This window comes from Toxotes jaculatrix, chromosome 17 (assembly GCF_017976425.1).
Source record: "Toxotes jaculatrix isolate fToxJac2 chromosome 17, fToxJac2.pri, whole genome shotgun sequence".
Lineage (NCBI taxonomy): Eukaryota > Metazoa > Chordata > Actinopteri > Toxotidae > Toxotes > Toxotes jaculatrix.
The window spans coordinates 3,720,327-3,734,971 of record NC_054410.1 but is presented as its reverse complement, the minus strand read 5'-3'; the positions used below and the strand labels follow the sequence as shown (position 1 = coordinate 3,734,971).

Genomic DNA, 14,645 nt, shown 5'->3' with positions numbered 1-14,645 from the left:
ACTGATAAAAATGTTAAAATGCCCCTCGGCCTAATTTAATGCCGTCAACAACTAAAGGCTGACAAGTCCTAGCTGGTCAGTCACGCGTGTCTTTTTTTTTTTTTTTTTTTTTTTAACAGGCTTGTAACCAATCTGCCATCACATCCGCCCCGTCACTGCACCGCCTTCACCATAAAGCCTCACATATATGTAGACAGCCGCTAGTTGGCTAACGACATCGACCGAAACCTACGGAACAGGAGCTTTTGTCGCCCGGGTTACTTCACCTGGCACACGCACTTATTCAGCCTCAAGCCGGGGGTACAGATAATCCAAAAATAAGACGTTCAGACTACGGGGGAGACGAAGTTTATCGACGGACAGTGTAACGTTGACGCTCGGTGGATCAGACCGCGAGCTAGCTTTGTTCCAACTCCACGCATACGTAGTTTTAGCTCGCCAGCCAGCTAACTACGCTAACTCGAGAAGAAAGGCCGCCGAGTTGACCTAGCGTCGGTTATTTAACAGGTAGAGGATCATCCTGGCATATCAAGGTTGCCCTTCACTGCTTGGATCGGAAACCCGTCAAATTAAAGAACAGAATACCGAGAGAGGATGGCTCTGAAAAGGATCCACAAGGTAAGATAACGTCGTTAGTGTTAGCTCGCCGCGCTAGCCTCCCACAATGTAGCTAGCGCTGTTCTTGATGCTGTATCCTGTGAAACATGGCGGTGAAACCTGTTCGGGGAAGTGTTTAAGTTTGTGCTTCTGACGCTGTGTGATCATTCTGTGTGATTACGGGCCAATAGAATTGTTTTCTAAATATATATATTTTTTTACTGCTGGCACCGGCTCCGGCACCGTTCAGTCAGCTTAGCTAACATTAGCAGTTTCAGTTACAGGTTCGGTGTGTTCGTCGAGGTGGACTGACGACAGAAAGAGGCCGCACGAATTGCCCAACACTTTATGCCTTTTACATAAACACGCGTATGTTTGAATGCGGTCTTGTTATCGCGCTAAATCTTTGCCGGAGCCTCTCAGCGATGTCCCGTGTCTTCGACAGCCGTCTGAACATTTTTTAGAAAAGCGGCGATGCTCGGCGTTACCAGAACCCATGACTCATATCGCTCACTGAATCTGTGTTAGCAGTCTGAGCTGTGTTCATGATACATTTCCTTGGTATGTGGTCGTATTTGCTCCAAGCCTGTGCACATCACAGGGTGTGTGTGTTCTGACAGTTACATGGAGGAAACCGGCAAAAGTAGAGTAGAGCACAGCAACGCCGCAAGTGTTCACACCGTGGCTGCATTTCTTCACTCTGTTGTTGACTAGAATCTTCTTCCAAGAAAATCCATAAACTAACTTGGGAAATGGTGTATGTCAGAAGGCCAGGGTGGGGCAGTGGACTCCACCTCACTCTCTAAAATAGCTGTAGACCTATAAATAACTGTAGAGGCCGTGGTGTGTGTATATATGCATAGGTCTCGTCTTGCTGTTAACTGTGGAGACGATAACAAGGCGCCCCCCCACCCCTCCTCTTGCCCCTGAGCTGGTGCAGAGTTGAACTTGGAGGAAAGTGGCAGGAGATAACAGCAGGGGAGGGTGTTGTGAAATAAGTCAAGCACACAACCTGTCATGTTATATCTCTTTTCCCCAGTTCCAGCCATGTTGACATTTATACCCAAGATGTTAAGTGCTACTCATCGATTTCAGATCGTGTCTCCTCATTGTTTTGTATCTTAAGATTACTGTGGTCTAATAGGTTATTGTTCTAAACCTCTTTTCATTACAGGAGCTTAACGATCTGGCCCGTGACCCTCCAGCACAGTGCTCAGCCGGCCCAGTGGGTGATGACAGTAAGTGTCCCAGAGCTGGTCAAAAGTTTTTAGAGCTACAGCTAACACACAATCTAATTTGCTGATTATTTTTAATTGTTTTGTCTATAAAATGCAATGATTGGTTAAAAGTTGCCTGTTGTCTCATTGCCTGACCAAAAGTCTAAACCCAGAGATATTTAGTTTACTGTCATTGCATTATTCATCGATTTGGATTTCAAAGAAATTTAATTATGTGTTTAAATAAACTCTAAAAGCACAGATGGTTATATTATCTATCACTGAGAACTAATGATAAATAGTAGAGTAAAACTAATTCACAGGCATCATGGTTTTAAAACAATATTTTTAGAAATTTGCAGAGGGAAATGTCGCTGCAGGGAAGCTGAGAGGACAGCTTAGAAATCTTGTTCCTGTTGGATCACATACCTGTGACCTTTATCATAAATCATAACTTTCTTTCTTTCACTTTCTCTTCTCTGCAGTGTTTCACTGGCAAGCCACAATCATGGGACCTGTAAGTAAATACACATAACTGTTGCTGTCTTTCTAATTTAAAGCAATATAATGTTCAAATTTGTCACTGAGGTTCCGCTCCGTGCTGCTTTAAATGTATTCATGAGATAAAGGTTAAAATTTGACTTGAAGCAGTGGATGGTAGGTTTAGATCATTCTTTCTGAAATATGAAAATATCTTTCTTTTTCTGTTTTTGCAGAGTGACAGTCCATATCAAGGAGGTGTTTTCTTCTTGACAATTCATTTTCCAACAGACTACCCCTTCAAACCACCCAAGGTAAGAAAATGTGGTTGATCACACCTGAAACAGAGTTTTCCTTTTTCTCTTCTCGATATATTTTAGTAATTTAAGGTAAATTGTAATTTATCTATCAAGCTAGCTTCCTGCAGTGTCTGCCATGAAGCAGACAAGTCTTGTTTGCAAAACGGATTTAAAAGCCAATATATACAGTGGCTGAAGGTGACAGTGTTTTTGTAAATGCTTCAAAGAAACAACAAGCATTTCTAGCAAATTAACTTGAGTCCAGAACTTTGGCACAATGAATACGTTTTGTCAGCTTGTCAAACCTCATGAAGCAGTACCTGTCATTCCAGAACATGATAGTCATGAGTGTCAAACGTCACTGCCGCGAAATTACATAACACATGCTGTATAACTCAGCCCTATCTTACGTGTCCCCACTTGTAAGTGTTTTGTTTTTTTGTTTTTTCCTTTTCAGGTTGCATTTACAACAAGAATTTACCACCCAAATATTAACAGTAACGGCAGTATCTGTCTGGATATTCTCAGATCACAGTGGTCTCCTGCACTTACTATTTCTAAAGGTATGGATAATCATGACAGGACACCATAAGCTCAACAACCTTATCAATAATCAGTAGATGGAGTATTTTATGTTCTTAGTATTGTATGGGTGTTGCATGTGTTCTAATATTTATTTTGGATACTTCAAATAATTTAACTTGATTAACTTGTGCAGTGTGAAAATGTGGAAAACAGTAACAACAAAATTGTTTGTACTTGCCAACTTATGAGATGTAGAGAAAGAAATGGTTTAATGGATGTTTTCTGTTTCTTGTAGTTCTTCTCTCCATTTGCTCACTCCTATGTGACCCAAACCCCGATGACCCACTAGTGCCAGAGATCGCACGAATCTACAAAACAGATAGTCAGAAGTAAGTTTATATTTCTGTATATGTGATAAACTACTCTCATGTGAAATAACCAGTTCTGTCTCCCGAAAGGAAGAGCACCAGTGTATCTCTTATTTTATGCAGCATTATCAACAATAAATACAACTTTCATAGACATATAATTGAAGATTCATTTGTATAAGAACCACAAGCTACATTCGTACAAGAATCATGATTCTAGTATGTAACCTAGTTTCACTCTGTCAGGTACAATAAACTAGCTCAGGAGTGGACAACGAAGTATGCCATGCTTTAGGGTAAGGCCAAGAGGCCGTGCTGCATCTTGGCTAGTGAAATGGGAGTGGTTAGTTGTGTTGTGATGGCTCTGGGGTCACTGGAGGCTTGGATCTCTGTTATGAAGTCTACGGCTGTGATTATACTAATCTCTGGTTGGTTGCTGCAAACAAGTTAACATGGTATTTCTGCCAAACCACAGATAAAATGCTCCATTGACAGTTACCACAGCAAAGAATAAGAGCAGATGTATTGATAATTAACTTTACATTATGAATATCTACTATGTACAAAATGTAGCATAGAAAAGAAATATACTTAAACACAAGTGTAAAAGAATATATGTGATTGGAAAGTCAGCGTGCAGGGACCTGAGATGGGTGATCATCACAGTTAGTGGGCTGCCTTTACATTTCTCAGTTGTTATTGTTACATGGTGAAGTAGTTGTCAGCAGAGACCATTGTGAAAAATGGTCTTGGTGGTGCATTCGAGGACACGCCAACACTTGGCTGCCAAAAAGAACTGCATTCATGAGCTGTGATGTCTGAAACTGTAGCCTCGCAGACAAACAGTAAGGATAATGTGAGCTGGGTTTCTTGTATGAAGAGGCTGCTGTTTTGGAGCAGACTATGAACCCTCAGTGTCACTGTTCTTCACTATAGGGTTTTAAAACAGTGTGTTGGCAGCAGCATCACCAGGCGAAGACAAGGAAGCCAATCATTTACTGTAACTTTTTTTTTTATTATCATCAATGATTTACAAGTGTTTATGAGTTAATTTTTATAGTGTGCTGACAATAAAGAGACACCTGTGGCTGCCTAGAGGGAAATCAGTTGAAACAAAAATAGAAAACACAGCCAGAAGAACATAATTTTTTTTTTTTTTTTTTTTTTTTGCCTTTAAGTTAAAAGGTTGACACTTGAAAGTAGGTAGGTACATTGTTTCAGGGCCACAGGACCACACATTCTACTACAACATGGAGCAAGAAATTATAAGTGAATAACAAAAGCAGGAGATGAACTCGGTAATAAAATTTAAATGGAAAATTTGTCAAATTCACAGGAGGTTCTCAGCCGTGATTGAAATGTAAACGGGCAGAAATTCTCATACCTGTAATTATACCCAGCATTATGGGCTTCAACTGACAATGATAATCATTGTTGCACTTATCATTTAGTCTATGAAATATCAGAAAACAGTGAAAAATACCCACATTTAATTGGGTTCATATAATCTGGATACGAGCATAACTCTTAACTTATTGAAACACTTTTTGCGGTGGTGGACCAACCCAAAATCAAACTGAGTAACGAGGGTAGAAGCAGTTTTGTGTTTGCATGTAAACGTAACCACTAACTCCAGCATGAAGAGGTTCGTTCTCGCGGAAACTTGCCTCACTCAAGGTATTGGTGTTAAGATGATGCCTGACCTGTCAAAGTATTTTTGTGCATATGCTGACTCCTTCTGTTGGGATACTAACTGTGTCTGGCCCGGTTGTTTGAAAAGCAGTGTGCTCAAGTGCATGTGCTAAAGGCAAAAAGGCAAATAATGAGTTGATTAGGAATTTAAATGCTAAAAAATGATGTGTTCAGACAGTGACGTGTAGGCTCGACAGTGCTTGAAGTTAATTTTTCCTTATTTTTCTCTCTTTGCAGATACACCAAAATGGCAAAAGAATGGACACAAAAGTACGCGATGTGATGGCACCGTTTGGAAAGCTGGTGGAAAATGTTGTCATTGGTTCAAACTTAAAATTCCAGGATTCTGTTTTTCTTTTTCACTTAATTTTTTTTTTTTTTTTTTTTGTTAATCAGAGCATTTTACCCCCTCCCTTCTTTCTCCACCTGCGCGCTCATAAGAAGATAGTGTTTTCTCTCTAGGACACGTGCCAGTTTCTGTGAGGTTTCGACTCCTGTTTTGTATGGAGTTAAAAAAAAAAAAAAAAAAAAAAATCACCATGGAACATGAACACTCGACTTGAGCATGCACCAGTAAGAGTTTCTCAACCCAAAATTGGTGATGTTAGTCATTTACTCTGCACACACTTAGTAGAATCTGATGCGACTGGTCTCCTGATGCTGAACATATCAACCCCATAATGATCCAGCTGGTCAACTGGCAGGATCCTGTGGGGTTGATATTTACTTTACTTTAGGCAGTTTTTTTTCTCAGAGCATTTCTAGAGAAGCCCATCTTTGTCATACCCATAAATTCTGAATTTTAAAGTGTCAGATTGGCAAAATTCTGTCTGCATTTTATTTGAAAGCAGTAAAATCTGAAATGCTGTTTTTTTTCCTCTGAGAGATTTGGGAAACTGGTGAGTTGCTCCTGGACTGGTGTGGCGTCAGTATGTTCTTCTGATCATTAGTATAGGAATTTATTACCTGAGGAAAGAAGTGTATCTTATTCCACTATCAAAGTGTGTGTACAGAGAAGCACAGCAGTATATATCAATGTTATGGAAACAAAATATAAGAACTTCAATGTTGTATTTTATGCATGTTAATAAAGGTAGGCTATTATATCTGATATGTTTCTGCAAATTAAGTGGATTGTAAGGCTGAACAGTTGGAAAAATTTGGTTCCCCTCAGAGGCTTCCTGTTTCTTTTTTTTGTTATTTAGAAGCCAGTAGATGAGCAGTTAGTTTTATGCCCACTCGAACACTGTCTTCTTGTAGCCCTAAAATAATGATGCAAAGCTAATGGTTGATAATCAACTTGTGGCTCTGTTTCTTTTTAGTTTTCCCTTCAATAAAGTTACTTAAACCATAAAATGAATATGGGTGGTTTTATGCCTTGATAAATCTGTTGTCTGTGAAACTAACATCTCAAAACGTTTGGGTCGAGCTCCAACAACAAATCAGTCAAGTGGCAGAAAACTGAATATCTTGGGGATTTTGACTGTTTGATTTTGATGATCAGGAAAAATGTGATGCGCATTGTGTCATTTTCTTATTTAGTTGATGTTTATGTTTAGGACACTGCCAATAAGAACAGAAATTTTTCACAAATACAATTTTAATTTTTCCATGCAAAAATGATTAAATGTATCACTGTAACTCTCATTCATTTATGAAGTATTGTAAAGAAGTGTTAAGGTTAAAAAATACAAAGGCAAAATAGGCCAAAGACACCTCTGGGTATTGGATAGGGCTCAGTTTATCAGTTGAAAGCAAATAGAATAATTACAACCTCTTTCTGTACACCAGCCAGCCACAATATGAACTGGTTTTTATGTTGTGGCTGTATATACACATATATAAACTCTTTTTTTTTTTTAACTTAGCAGTAGAAATTGATTTATGAAACATTAATAGAGCCACCAGTTACCGCTCAAACCCTTTATAAATGGTGTATTAATCAGAAAGTGGAATCCATTTAAAAATCTGGCTAAATAAGTATTTTTACAGTTGTATGTAAACGCATTTATTAATATAAGTAAAACAGATTTTTTTGTGGTAAATATTGACTCTAACAAAACAAAAAGTTAAACGCTTTCACGCGGAAACGCGTCCATCGTGCGCGTTACTCTGATCACCTGACTTCCACGTGGGTCACATGATAAACACGGAAGCGCCCGTTCAGTCTGAACCTTAGATAGACCTTTTGAGGAGTAGTTCGTTTACTTGCCATGGCGACAACAATCCACAAACGATGACTCTGCGCGGAAACATTTTTATCTGTGCTCTGGGTGTTTTGTTGTGTTTGTTTGTCGGAGTTTTATCCGGATTTTCTTCAGTAACGAAGCAACAACAACAAACCCAGAGTCTGGACGGGAAATGGAGTCTATCAAACTCCAATGGCTCACTGTTACTGCCCGCAGAGGTGCCTGGATGTGTTCATTCAGCTCTGCAGCAGCAGGGATACATCCAGGTACGACTGATGAATACACAGATATGAGCATATGATATCGATGTTATTGATTATTAAATTAAAATTTAAAAAGTGGCTCCTGCCGGCTAAAACCGTTTTCCACTTTTCTTTCAGGACCCGTATTTTAGGTTCAACGACTTATCATATCGGTGGATCGCTTTTGACAACTGGACATACACAACCACATTTAAGGTTTCTGCCCAAGTGAGGTCAGTTTATAGATGTATATGAATATTAAAAGCATTTCAGTATCCTGATCCTGACTCACCTGTGTCTTCTCTGCATCAACAGGACCAAACAGAAGGTGCTACTTGCCTTTGACGGTGTGGACACTGTTGCATCTATTTGGCTCAATGGAGACATTTTGGGCAACACGGACAACATGTTTCGTAGATATGTATGTTAAGTGTAAAACGAGCCGTTAAACATTTTCTTCCAAATCATGCATCATTTGTCTGCTTCTTAAAAAGTACCACCTGTTTTTGGAGTGTAGGACTTCTCGGTCAGAGACTTGCTGAAGGACGGGGACAATGTCCTCACAGTGAGATTCCTGTCTCCAGTTCTTTATGCGTCTGAACGGAGGAAAGCTCATTCTGCCTACAGAGTTCCTCCCGAGTGTCCTCCAGATGTTCAGAAGGGGGAGTGTCACGTCAATTTCATCAGGAAAGTAAGTACGTCCAACAACGGTTTTCCTCTACTTTTAGAAATCTGAAGGCAAAACTGTCACAGTCATCTCATCCCACCCAGCTTGTATCTTTCCATTTCACACCCTGCTGACAGCAGCTATATTTGGACAGTATTTATGTTATTCTACATCTAAATATTCATTACTGTTGTGTTGCAGGAGCAAAGCTCTTTCAGTTGGGACTGGGGGCCTTCGTTTCCCACCATGGGACTGTGGAAAGGAGTTCGACTGGAAGCATTTGATGTCCTGCAGCTCATCCAGGTCTCCTCTGTCCCTCTATACAGTACGTCCATTATCACCAACAGCATTTTCTTATCGATTAAAGAAAACAAAAAGAAGAAATACTGCTGATGCATGAAGGATAATTTAAAAGCAAGAGTGACTCTATGTGATAGGAATTATATAAAATATTAAAAACTCTTTCATTATTCATCTGTTGCATAAGAGCAGTTGTGCAGGCTGAAGTAGCTCAATAAAGAAAGACAGTTTTATTTGTAGAAGTGAGGGTTGCCTTGATATTAGATTTTTTTTTTATATTAGACTTTACTTCCTAATCCTGTGTACAATTTTACAGATGCAAATATTTCCTCCCGCTTACATAACTCAAAAATAAACATGCGCAAGTCTGTTTTCCAGAATATTAAAATGTCATTACATCTTTCGGTTAGTAGTGGCCTGTCTCGTTTTCATGTGTGGAATAATTAAGTGCATGTTCTGTTTGTCTGTGTAGATCTCAGCCTGGCTCAGTGGAGAGTCCAGGTTGAGCTTCTTGTTGATGCAGTTCAGACAACAGATGGCCAAGTCACTCTCTCCATACCTGAGCTGGACACGGAGCAGACCTTCCAGACACAGTTTCCCTCTGGAAAGACCAAGAACACCTTCATCTTATACATAAATACGGTATTTGATGTGTCCAGTCAAACTTCTGAGATTTTTAGTTTGAAGTTAGGCAGAAATTTTCACTTTTGTCAGTAAAGTGCTTTGCAGAGAAGTAGCACAGTGAATACAAGTTTTGAAAAGATTGCCAAATCCAAATGTTGGTTATTTTTGGTTGTTTACCTTGTCGCTTGTGTAGAAGTTTTGAAAACTTTTTCTTCTACTTTCAGAGCAGCCAGGTGAAGCTGTGGTGGCCCAACAGACACGGTGGCCAACCTTTTTACCAGCTGACTGTCAGGGGTTTTCAGGATGGATTTTTAATCCTGAATACAAAGTCCAAGGTCAGAGTTTACTGCCTATCAACACTTTTATTCTTTCTGTATAAACCGTCATAAAATCATAACATCTTTTTGTCAGAAACATTAAGTTTCAGTGACCTTTTTCAAACGTTACAGTGGACTTTAAGTGCTGATGACAATCCCTCCTGCAGGTGTATTTTCGCACAGTGGAACTCGTCCAGGAGCCAATTGTTGGGTCTCCAGGCCTGAGCTTTTATTTCCGCATCAATGGGAAACCAGTTTTCCTCAAAGGCTCCAACTGGATCCCAGCCCACTCCTTCCAGGACCAGATCTCACCTGCTGTGTGAGTTTAGTTTGAAAAGCTGCTTTTCTAAGAGTTTGCTCTTGATTCCTGCCTAGTGAGGAGAATATTAATCAGTCTTTATGATCATATTACTAGTAAAACTTTTCCATCTGTTTTCCTCTTTGGTCTCCTCTGTGTCTTTGTGCAGAACATTTTTCTGAATATGTTTCAGTTATGAATACATGAATGCTGAAGCTGTCTTCCTTTTGTTTGTCCTGCAGTTTAAGGAACTTGTTGCAGTCAGCAGCGGATGCTAACATGAACACTCTCAGGGTCTGGGGAGGAGGAGTGTACGAACAGGATCTTTTCTACAGTATCTGTGATGAGCTGGGAATTATGGTAACTACTTTCTGATATATTACTTTCACATATGTAAAAATTAAAATAACAATATTGTAAATATCCAGATCTCTGTAGGAGGCACATTTTTGTAGTTTAACAAAAATTAAACCTAAAATCATTTAGCCACATTTACTTTATATGTCTTCAGATTTGGCAGGACTTCATGTTTGCCTGCGCTATGTATCCCACTGAGGATGACTTCATTCAGACAGTAAGAGAAGAGGTCACCCAACAGGTGAGTGGTGTACTAATGAATTTATTTATTTATTTATTTTACTGCTTTTCATATCTGGATATTATTTAGAACCATGTGGAAAAGAACGTTTCAGGCAGTGTTCTATATAAAATACATCGATAGATTGCAAATTCACCAAAACAAAGTATTGTATTAAATGTATTGAGTTTTGTCTTAATTTCACCCATCAGGTTCAGCGCCTCAAGTCTCACCCATCTATAATAATTTGGAGTGGAAACAATGAAAATGAGGCTGCTCTGGCAACAGACTGGTTCAGTATCCCAGCTTCCCAGAGGCCTGTATACACTAAAGACTATGTGACGCTGTATGTGAACAACATAAGGAAGATTGTGCAAGAAGTGAGTGACCGACCACGCCACATTTAAAAAAGGCTGTCCGGATTTGTGCTGAAAATGTTCCAGATTACTGATCACTAGAAGTGTAATCATTTATTTCCAGTGTTGTTCCTTTAATTTTCTGATTAAAAGCCCGTAGAAACAAAAGATTAAAACATGACGTCATCTGATTTCTCCTTCAGGAGGACCAGAGCCGCCCGTTTCTCGTCTCCAGTCCGACCAATGGGGCTGAATCAGAGCAGGAGGGATGGGTGGCAAAGAACCCCTACGATAATCACTACGGGGACACTCATTTCTACAGCTACTTCCTTGACTGCTGGGACTGGCGGACTTTCCCTCGCACACGTTTCGCCTCTGAGTACGGCTTCCAGTCCTGGCCTTCCTTCTCCACTCTGCAGCCGGTAACTGAATAAATCTTCCAGCAGTATTTTGTTTTTCTTGATGATTTTACTGAGTTTGAGGTGTGAGGATTTAGAAATGAAAAAATAAAACTTTTGGTTTGATGAAACTGTACATATAATTCTTATACAGTTATAAAATTAACTTTAAAATGAGTGAAATAATTGCAAAAAAGGCTATCTTTAAAATGTTGTTCTAAATAGGAGTTAGTAGATGGATGCTGACTTTGTCCATCGACCCCTCAGGGCTCAATAAAGGCTCTTAACTTTTTGTTGTGGTGGTATAAAGTTTTTTTTTTACTCATTTGCTTTTGTGATGTTTCAGGTTTCCGTAAAAGAGGATTGGAACTACGACAGCAATTTCACTTCTCATCGTCAGCACCATCAGGCCGGGAACCAGGAGATGTTACTGCAGGCTGCTTTACACTTCCACCTGCCGAACTCCACAGATCCACTGAAGAGATTTACAGACACCCTCTACATCACTCAGGTATTTTTACTCCACTGCAGTTCAGAGACACATATTACTGAAATACTGCTCTTTATTCCCACACTACATTCATTTGATAATGTTAGCAACAATTTACTTTTCAGATTCAGGTTAATGATACAAAATATAATAAATTATGACAGATTATTATGGGTTTAGATAGGATACAACTTTATTGATCCCTGGGGGGAAATTTGCAAGCTACCCAGCAGCTTAGAAAGTAATTAATATTGGGATAAAAATGTAAATCTACAACAGGTGCAGTACAGTATGCGCTGTAATTTTCCACATGACGCCCTATCATGGCCCCAACAGCAATATACTGATTACTGCTGTGTACATGTAGTAATGATGAAGTTTGTCACCCAGGTCATGCAGGCTCAGTGTGTGAAGACTCAGACAGAGTTTTATCGGCGGAGTCAGACCGAGATTATCGAGGGCAAAGGTCACACTATGGGCGCCCTCTACTGGCAGCTCAATGATATTTGGCAGGCGCCTTCCTGGTCATCAATCGGTGAGTGAACAGCGTCTCAGCAGGGAGACACATTTTCATATTGAACTCTGATCTTTCTCCTCCTCCTCCTTCTGCATGCAGAGTTTGGTGGGAAGTGGAAAATGCTGCATTATTTTGCACAGAACTTCTTTGCGGCCGTCCTTCCTGTTGGGTTTGAGGATGCAGACACGCTGTTCATCTACGCCGTCTCAGACCTGAGTCACGACCTGAAGCTCACGGCTGTGGTAGGTTTTAAATAGTAAACTGTGTCTTTACATTACATTCATTTTACAGACACTTCTGTCCACAAGACTCACAATAAATGCATTCAAGCCATTATATTAGTAATGTGCAACATCAGCTGGCTAATGTTTAATTTTTATTTAAACGTGCGGCCACTGGTTTGTCGATCAGGTGACCGTGTACTCCTGGACTGATCAAGATCCTGTGTGCACACGGAAGTCGGACCTGGTCCTGGTCCCCGGTGGCAGCGCTGTGGCCATTTTCAAACAGCCAGTCCCCGCCCTGCTGGCGGGGTGTGGACGCTGCACCCGGCTCACCTGCCTGCTCACCTTCCACCTGGAGGACAGCAGCGGCCAGCAGGGTCCCACCAACCACCACTTCCTCTGCTCACCCAAAGACGCCCAGGGACTCCGGAGACCGAGCATCACTGTAAGTCTCCTCCTGGACTGATTTTTATTTATGTATTTATTTAGACATACACAGATTTTTAAATAATCTATAGAATAATGAGACAGTGGCAGAGTGAGATCCAGTGGCCACATGGATTTATAAAAACTTACAGAGAAACAGACAAATTTACATGAAGAGCACATGAAATCTGAAATATAATTTTGGAATATTTAATTAAAAAAGGTCAAAACAAAATGACTTGTTTGTGTAATAGACTTGTAAAACATGTTTCCAAAGGACTTTACAGAGCATAAAGAACCAGATGTCACTCATGAATTTGTCAAAAAAAAAATCAATATTACCTCGTGACCAGCGCTGTGTGTCTGTCCCTGCAGGCCAAAGTGCAGGAGGACGAGTACGGCCTCACCGTCACCCTTCACACTGCCTCTGTGGCTCCTTTTGTGTGGCTCGACGTGGGAAACGTCCCCGGGCGCTTCAGCTCCAACGGCTTCCTGATGGTTTCCAGAAACATAACGGTCAGTTTTAAAGCGTGGCGTCCAACCAGCGTCGCAGAGCTCTCCAGATCCCTCACCATCACATCTTTAACTGACGTATACTGACCTGAGACCAGCTTGCTAGTATGAAGGCAGTAGATGGGAAAGTGGTGGCATCCTCTGTCTGAACAGGCACAGACTCTGGAGCTAAATGGCCATTTAAGTGTCTTTTAAAAGAGATATTGTGCCTGAGGCTTGATTCTTGTGCAGTTTTTAAGGTCTGCAGTCTGGTGCCAATGTCAAAACTTGTTTTCTTTCCAAACAAAGCAGGAAGAAGCAGGGAAACTCTGGGACACTTTAGGTTTTTACATTCTGCTTTCATTCATTCAAAGGAATGACCAATACCAATCCAGTTTTAATAAAGGTGAACAGGATGAACTGGCCAATACCACCTGGTTCCACACCTCTAAATCACCCACATCTCAGACTTCTTCTGTGATTTAAATGGGTGAATTATAAATCAATTGAAATGAAATGGTCTTATTATCAGTCTAGACCAACATCAGATATTTAATAAAATTCCAGACATTGATCCAAACCAAAGATGTCTTCCTGCACATCAGTAAACGTAATCTGGACAGATGACTGTAAATTGTGCACTGAAAACTATTGTGTTTTCAGTGTGTTTTGCACATTATTCAGATCTTTAACAGAGCAGAGACTCTAACACTTGACATTATGGATGTGTTGTATCACACACAGCACTCTCCAAAAAAATTCTATTGTTTCGTATTTGTTTTCGGTTTCGATCGGTTTGTAAATATTGTTGCTTTAAACGTGTTTTTCTGCTAATCAGTGTTACATGAATCAGTGCTCATTACGTGAAGTGTGGAGCCGAACACTTTTTACAGACACTGTAAATTAATGATTTTAGAAATAAGTAATAAACACTGAAAACAGTAAGCCATGCATATATTTTTTACAGTACCTTCCAATAGCTGTATATTAGGCAGTTAAAATTAAATTTCAACTTAATGACTTTATTAATGGTTAATTATTCACCAATGCTTTGTAGATCAGTTAGCCATAGGCTGAATAAGAACAACTTTTGTGTTGCCAGGTTGTGTAAAATCTTCTGCCAGAGCGATGTAGCTTATTTTTATAGCTCTTTAATTTATTAGGAGACTCACATGCAGTAATAATTATCACCCAATAACATAACACTGACCAGACCCAAAGGATATAATGAGTACTTTTAATTTTTATTATCTGTTGTTGAGCTTTTTTTCCTGAATGTTTTTTTTGTTTGTTTGTTTGTTTGTTTGTTTATTTCCTCTAGAAACAAGAGACTTGCTCAGTGTTTTACAC

General features: G+C 39.9%; 2 protein-coding genes across 3 annotated transcripts; both read left to right on the top strand.

Annotated features, from left to right (window-relative positions):
* Nucleotides 1-169: 169 nt before the first annotated feature.
* Nucleotides 170-6,538, top strand: LOC121197567 (ubiquitin-conjugating enzyme E2 D2-like). Of its 2 annotated transcripts, XM_041061240.1 has the most exons (8): nucleotides 170-618; nucleotides 1,772-1,835; nucleotides 2,300-2,331; nucleotides 2,531-2,608; nucleotides 3,051-3,156; nucleotides 3,414-3,507; nucleotides 3,733-3,782; nucleotides 5,416-6,538. In XM_041061240.1, exons 1-7 carry the CDS (start codon nucleotides 595-597, stop codon nucleotides 3,779-3,781), a joined length of 447 nt encoding a protein of 148 aa, XP_040917174.1. In that variant the 5' UTR covers nucleotides 170-594; the 3' UTR covers nucleotide 3,782; nucleotides 5,416-6,538. The 2 variants fall into 2 exon arrangements, with proteins under 2 accessions (XP_040917174.1, XP_040917175.1); XM_041061241.1 differs by lacking the exon at nucleotides 3,733-3,782 and having other exon boundaries at nucleotides 173-618.
* Nucleotides 6,539-7,328: 790 nt separating this feature from the next.
* Nucleotides 7,329-14,505, top strand: manba (mannosidase, beta A, lysosomal). Its single transcript, XM_041061056.1, has 17 exons — nucleotides 7,329-7,633; nucleotides 7,748-7,842; nucleotides 7,925-8,030; nucleotides 8,127-8,300; nucleotides 8,478-8,601; nucleotides 9,049-9,218; nucleotides 9,425-9,535; nucleotides 9,685-9,836; nucleotides 10,058-10,175; nucleotides 10,327-10,413; nucleotides 10,605-10,772; nucleotides 10,952-11,170; nucleotides 11,493-11,657; nucleotides 12,027-12,171; nucleotides 12,253-12,395; nucleotides 12,565-12,822; nucleotides 13,179-14,505. The coding sequence occupies exons 1-17, from the start codon at nucleotides 7,415-7,417 to the stop codon at nucleotides 13,401-13,403; spliced, it is 2,679 nt and encodes an 892-aa protein (XP_040916990.1). The 5' UTR covers nucleotides 7,329-7,414; the 3' UTR covers nucleotides 13,404-14,505.
* Nucleotides 14,506-14,645: the final 140 nt, after the last annotated feature.

Excerpts from the sequence above, each read along its gene's own strand:
- LOC121197567 (XM_041061240.1), top strand. The coding sequence starts at position 595 with ATGGCTCTGAAAAGGATCCACAAG. Across the intron at positions 1,836-2,299 it reads CGGCCCAGTGGGTGATGACA|TGTTTCACTGGCAAGCCACA; the intron begins GTAAGTGTCCCA and ends TCTTCTCTGCAG. Across the intron at positions 3,157-3,413 it reads TGCACTTACTATTTCTAAAG|TTCTTCTCTCCATTTGCTCA; the intron begins GTATGGATAATC and ends TGTTTCTTGTAG.
- manba (XM_041061056.1), top strand. The coding sequence starts at position 7,415 with ATGACTCTGCGCGGAAACATTTTTATCTGTGCTCTGGGTGTTTTGTTG. Across the intron at positions 7,843-7,924 it reads AAGGTTTCTGCCCAAGTGAG|GACCAAACAGAAGGTGCTAC; the intron begins GTCAGTTTATAG and ends CTGCATCAACAG. Across the intron at positions 11,658-12,026 it reads ACACCCTCTACATCACTCAG|GTCATGCAGGCTCAGTGTGT; the intron begins GTATTTTTACTC and ends TTTGTCACCCAG.